Genomic DNA, 6,275 nt, shown 5'->3' on the forward strand with positions numbered 1-6,275 from the left:
ACCTGGGTTGTTGTGCAGGTTGGGAGCTGAGTCCAGTTTCAGATGCTGACATAAAGCAGGAGACATGGGCAAATTCTGTCATGCTTGTTCTTGGCAAAGATGTAGGAAAAAAGGCATCTGGGTGTCTGCTCTGGGATGTGAAAGGCAGACAGTTTGGGGAAATTCTGATCTCTAACTTTCCTATTCTCTGCTCCCAGCTCTGTAGCACTGTGCAAACTCCTGCAGTATGGCATCAACACAGATGACAAGAGACTTCAGGACATTAGGGTGAAGGGAGAAGAAATATTTGATATAGATGAGGGAATTCGGACACGATCCAAGTCAGGCAAAAGTAAGTAATCAGTTTGCTGGGTTTAACAGGGTTTTTTCCATAAGCAGGTGCTATGAAAGGCCTTAAATAGGTCTGGCAGATCACACAGAGCTGTGGAAGACAGTTTCTGCAGAAGGTGCATGTTGGTTTTTAGAGCTAATTCATACATCATGTACTTAATAGATCTGTTTACCTTAATTCTGCCAAAGACTGGCTTGGAGGACTCCTGATGTCTGATTTAATATAACTGGATGAGGTAATTATGGGATAGGGAGTTCTTCACTGCTGTTTTGCATCATGAGACAGAATTTATACTTCTGGATGCTCTGAGAGGAAAGTGTCTTTAGTGCATGCAGGGATTTAAAATAAAGAGGTGTCTTTTTCACTTTCACAAAAAGCAATGGTTCAACAAGTTAGAGATTTCTTTTAAGGAAAGCTTGACCAGTCTCCTGGGTAAGATGTGTCTTATTTTTAATAGGTTGAACCCAAAATCTTTGACTGGAAGTTGCTATTGAGATAAATCTTTTGAATCAGAGAGAGCAGAGCTCTGGGCAGTTTTTCCCAAGGACTGAGCTCCAGGGGAAGGCCACTTGGGGGCTGCTGTCCTCAGCCATCAGTCAGACCTTGCTCATGCCACTTGCTGTGCTAGGACTCCTGTGTGACCAGTGGTGCAATGGGATGTGGAGGATGTATAGATCCAAACTGGGAGCCTGTCCAGACAGGTGCTCCTTGAGCCTTCAGCTGCCATGGGCTTGGGATCTGCAGTGGTGCAGTGAAGGACTAAGGTGACAGCTAAGGAGATGAATAGGGGCAAGCACTAGAGATTTTAAGAGGTGAGCATGGTCACAAATCACATGCTACATGATTATTCTTGGCTTAAAAAAAACAAACCAATGAAGGCCAGACAGAAAAATGGCAAATGCCAGCATTTGAGTTAAACAAAAATTAATATTAGCATCAGTAAGAGCTAAAACAAATGCTCTCAGATTCTTTATTTGGTAGGATCTTTACTTTTGTAATGAAGAGTAAATACACTGTCTAGCTGTCCCTGTGGAATAGTTAAGCCCTCCATGAACACTAGTAAAGGAAAGTTGGAGCTTACAGTGCCTCAGAAGGGGCAGAGCCATGCCTGGGAGTGCTGCACTGCTCATTTACATGTAAGCATTGGTGCATGTGCAAATGGACTTCAGGAAAGAGAGGCTGACTCCAGATGACTCCATTAAGCAGCCTGCAGGAGTGGAGTCACACGTTCTTCCAGCTGTGAAGATTTTCTTCCTGCCTCCTCTTCACTCAGAATATGCAAGGTTGATATTGCATTGAGATCTTTGGGAATGCAACTCTGAGGGTATATGGAAAGAAGATTTGGAGAGTTTATGACAGTTGTTTTTCCCTCCCAATCTCCCTAACAAAAAACCCCCACCTCAACAAAAAAGGGCCTGTTTTATAACTTTTAATTCAAAGCAACTTGAATATGTGTATTTTTTCTCTTACAGATCCTGTGCGCTGGACAAACATTCCTTTGTTAGTAAAAATCTTAAAATTAATAATAAATGAACTCTCTAATGCCATGGAAGTAAATGCATCTAGACAGACAACTGCAGATTGGGGCCAAGGTAAAATACTGGGTTTGCTTTTTCTCTTTGCATGCTTTAAACATTCTTGATCTTTTCTTGAGAAGCATTTATAGTATAGGAACTTTGTGACAGTAAACTGTACCTGTAGGTACAAAACTTGAATAGTGATCCAGATAATAAGCTCATAGAATCACAGAATCCCAAGCTGGTTTGGGTTGGAAAGGACCTTAAAGCTCATCCTGTTCCACCCTCTGCCCTGGGCAAGGACACCTTCCCTTATCTCGGGTTGCTTCCAGCCTGGCCTTGGACACTTGCAGGGATTCAGGGGCAGCCACAGCTTATCTGGCCACTCTGTGCCAGGCTCTTTCCACCCTCACAGGGAACAATTCTTTCCCAGTATCCCATCTAACCCTGCCCTCTGCCATTCCTCTTTCTCAAAATCCCTCTCCAGTTCTCTTGTTGTGTTGTACAGTTCATCATTAGCACAGCATCTCTTCCTTCCCTGTATGGTATTTAAGGACTACCAGATAAAAATAAATAAAATGGGAGAATAAGATCAGTCAGTGTTGTATACCCTTAGACCTGAAAATTCTTTTGAGCTAGTTTTGAAGATGGGATCTGACCATGTGTGAATAAAATTACCCTTTCATGGGAATCTGGTTTGCCTTTCTTCCTACTTCAAGTATCTGTTGTTGTTGCATTTGCTTGGCTCCAGTTCTGGAATCATTCCAAAAGGATAAGGAGGATTGTAGGGCTTTCTGTTCATCCACCTACACATGCAGGGATGTGTTTGCCTACAAACTCCAGTCCCCTATAGAGTGATCACAGACTGGACCTCTTGGATTTGGATCATTTCTAGTATTTTTTTTCTAAACAGATGATTCAAATGATATGTGGGAGGATCAGGAAGAAGACGAGGATGAAGATGAGGGCTTACCAGGACAGTTCTTATCAGATATTCTTTCCACAAATAAGTATGGTGAGTAACAGCTTGAAAGTCCTTCTTCAAAGCAGTAACCAAGTAGGTGATGTCCTAGTTAAAGTTTCCTGCCCTTGCCAGCAGCAAAACAAAGGTTGCAGGCACGGAGAAAGAATTCTGCTCTGGGATTGTGAATAAGAACCCACTGGAGAAGCCATGGCTTTGAGCAACATGGTGATTAAATTGCTGCATTTTAAATAACATCACCTGGGAGTTCACATGCTGCACAGGCTTCACACCTGTAGGTTCCTGCAGATATTTCTTCTAAAGAGAAAATTGCTGCTCAGAGGTGTAGGTGTGACAGTGTCCTAGGGGTGGGTGAGCTCGTTTGTGGAGCCACCTTGAGGAGCAAGTGCTGCATACAGAGATGAGCAGATGCATTGGTTCTGAGCCTCATGTAGCCTCAGAAGGGAGAACTTTACAGGGAAACAGTGAGGGACACTGCTCACATTAGCTCAGAACTGGCAAAGTGCCACCCTCACATGGGATCAAGGCAGAAGATCCTGGTGCATGGAATTCCCAAACCTGTCTGTGAGTGTCCCATGTGTGCTTGGCTCAGCTGCATGTTCCTCGAGCCTCCACTGATCCTGATTCTGGGCTTCAGTGGTTTCTGTCACGTGACCTAAAGGAGCAAATACTCTGGATGCAATTTTCTTATTCCTAGCAGTGCTGAAACTATTTACTTTTGGATCCTTGGGTTTCAGTAGCTTAATAGAAAATTTCCTGAGATAGTCTGCTCTTTTTGATGTTTAAACCTACTGATTTGCCTCTGACAGATGAAGATTACTATGAAGATGATGAGGAGGATGATCCAGATGCATTAAAGGACCCTCTTTACCAAATAGATCTCCAGGTGATGCTCTAGAATGAGGGGTTTTATCAGATTCCAATCATTCTCTATAAACTTTAATTTTTTAAATGTTGTACTTCAACAAATATGTAGGCACTGTAAACACCAATTATTGATTGTCATCTAGAAGGCACTCTGTTAATTGAAATTATTTTGGAAAGGGCCAGTTGTCCCAAGAATTTCTGGAGCCTATTTTTCCTTATCGTTAATATCTATAAAGTGGACATGTGAATGAACAAAACTCTTTGAACAGAGGAAAATGAGACTTTTCTACCTGCGAGCTTCACAGCTACTGGCAGAAGTCAGGAGTAGGTTGGAGTGTGAGCTTGACAGTATTTCATACTCCATTTGGAGATGCTCCCACCCAGTCAGCTGCTGTGTTACCCTTTGCTCCTGCTTTCCCCACCACCTGCAGCTGTTGATGGGCCCTTCCCTCTGTTCCCACCCTTTTTCCTCTGCTCCAAGCCATCCCTCTGATTCCACTCCTCCTCCTCCACCACTCCTTTCTGTTCCCTCCAGTCCCGGGGTCTCACTTGGTGCATGTTGGGATGTCTCCTGACAGTGGGAGCAGCAGCATTTCCCAGGAGGGTGGTGCTGACAGGGTGTTTCTGTCCCTCCCAGGCCTATCTCACCGACTTCCTGTGCCAGTTTGCACAGCAGCCCTGCTATGCCATGTTCTCTGACCACCTCAACGACAACGAGAAGCGAGTGCTGCAGGCCATCGGGATATAGACCACTCCAGAGACCACAACTGCCAGATCTCAACAATAGGGTATTTTTTGCTAATTCCACGTTTTATGATTGGACATAAAACATTGCCCAGTGTCTGCCTGCCTTGTTCCAGGTTGACAATGGCCTCGTTGTTTTGAGCCTCATCTTAACACACATCTGCTAAGGGAAGGAATCCTCAGAAAGCAGCAAGGACATTGCACATTGGTCTCACCACAGGAGCACTTTCATTTTCCACAGTAACTTTCCAGGAAGTTCTTAAAGATAAAAGATGACAAAGATTAAATAATGTGTCCTTAATATTTTTAAAAGGAAACTGTCTCTACGTGTGAAGAGGCACTTTCAGTTTCCCAGAGCACAGTCGGACAGAGAAGGGAACCGGGTCACTTTTGGATTGCTTGCAAGTGGGAAGGTTGTTCCTCTTGGCTGTCATTTCTCCTCATGTAACACAGGGTAAATCTCTTGATCCTACAACGTGACTTCTTTGTAGAACTACAGACTCTCTTCAGAGCTGCCTGGATGGGATGGAGCCAGTTCACAGGAGTTTGGAGAGGAAGCTGAGACAATGAACCTGAGTGCATATCTTCTTTCCTGGTGTGGTGTGAACGGGGCTGTGTCGCTCACATCTCTCCCATGGGAGCAGTTCTTCACTAACACTTGTGTGTGTACATGCTCAGAGGAAGCCACCACTTAAGTTTCTGTTCCTGTGGCATGTGGCTATGAAAGACTGGTTCTCTGGAACACAACGAGCCACAGTTTTTAGGGGAAAAAAACCTGATTGTACTTAACATATTTCCTCCATGACAGCCACTCTGAACTCCTTTGCTTTTTTCACACTTCTGTGTGTATTTTTATAGAGTGGTAAAATAACATTTGCAAGTTGATTTCCCATGAGAACAGTGTGATGTATGTCACAACACCTCTCTGCCTTTGATTCCCTTTTGGGGAAAATGAAATAAAATTACTAAAATGTACATTGGTATCCTTCTTATAAAACAGATTTAAAAGGAACTTGTGCTTGTTTCCTGTAGTCAGTTTTTAAATACATATTATTAGGAACACATTCTGTATGTGCTGCCAGAGGATGTTTGGATGTTTCACAGGAGGCACCTGGACAGAAAGGGAGTCCTGTGCTGTATGTATCTGCTACTAAAAACAACAACTATTACAGTTTCCTTTTAAGAAAGGCACTTGCTGTTCCTTTGTGGAATAATTTGCTTTTTTTTTTTTTTTTTTTTTTTAAATCAAAACCTCCATAACCTGGAGTCCTTATATATCTCACTGGTCTTGTGTTGTGCCATATGAGAAGGGGCAGAGCCAGGGGGGAACCCCCCCATTCCCTGCAGACTCCTCTGAGCCATTCTCAGTTTTCTGTGTGTCTCTATGAGAAGCAGAGTTTGAAGCTTGATTTTTCTGTATCTAATAAGGTACAAGCTCTTGCCATGCCATTGAGTCTCAGTGTCTTTCTTTCCTGGGGATTCTCTGATCTGTATGAGTATCTAATGAATGGGGTGCCCTGACCCTCCTGTCATACAGTCCAGTAGGAGTTTTGTTCTGAGGCTTTGCCTCTCAGCTTTCACTGAAAGGGCCAACAAGTTAAACTGAACAGTGCAGTTTTGAAAGCCACCAAGAAGCTGATGGCTGCAGTGGTGTGTCCACCTGGCTGTTCAGAAGGGTCAGGAGTGTCCTCAGAGGAATTGGTCCCTGCTCTGGGAAGAGCAGGACTAGCTTTTTTTGCCATGTGTGTCAGCAGCAAAGGCTCAAACCCAGCCATCCAAACTTGGAGGAAAGTAGATGCCAAACATCTGGAAGCACGGAGGTGTTTTCAAGGTA

At 43.7% G+C, this 6,275-nt stretch overlaps 1 protein-coding gene across 2 annotated transcripts in view; it reads left to right on the plus strand.

Moving 5' to 3' along the window:
* The window catches only part of IPO9 (importin 9), a 34,683-nt gene extending 29,267 nt beyond the window's left edge, over nucleotides 1-5,416 (plus strand). For both annotated transcript variants that reach the window (XM_056511420.1, XM_056511419.1), the window contains exons 20-24: nucleotides 198-331; nucleotides 1,804-1,923; nucleotides 2,762-2,863; nucleotides 3,640-3,716; nucleotides 4,335-5,416. In XM_056511420.1, coding sequence (XP_056367395.1) covers nucleotides 198-331; nucleotides 1,804-1,923; nucleotides 2,762-2,863; nucleotides 3,640-3,716; nucleotides 4,335-4,445 — 544 coding nt within the window. In that variant the 3' untranslated portion in view covers nucleotides 4,446-5,416. The remainder of the gene's footprint in view (nucleotides 1-197; nucleotides 332-1,803; nucleotides 1,924-2,761; nucleotides 2,864-3,639; nucleotides 3,717-4,334) is intronic.
* The last annotated feature ends 859 nt before the right edge of the window (nucleotides 5,417-6,275 follow it).

This window comes from Oenanthe melanoleuca, chromosome 26 (assembly GCF_029582105.1).
Source record: "Oenanthe melanoleuca isolate GR-GAL-2019-014 chromosome 26, OMel1.0, whole genome shotgun sequence".
In the NCBI taxonomy this organism is placed as follows: Eukaryota; Metazoa; Chordata; class Aves; order Passeriformes; family Muscicapidae; genus Oenanthe; species Oenanthe melanoleuca.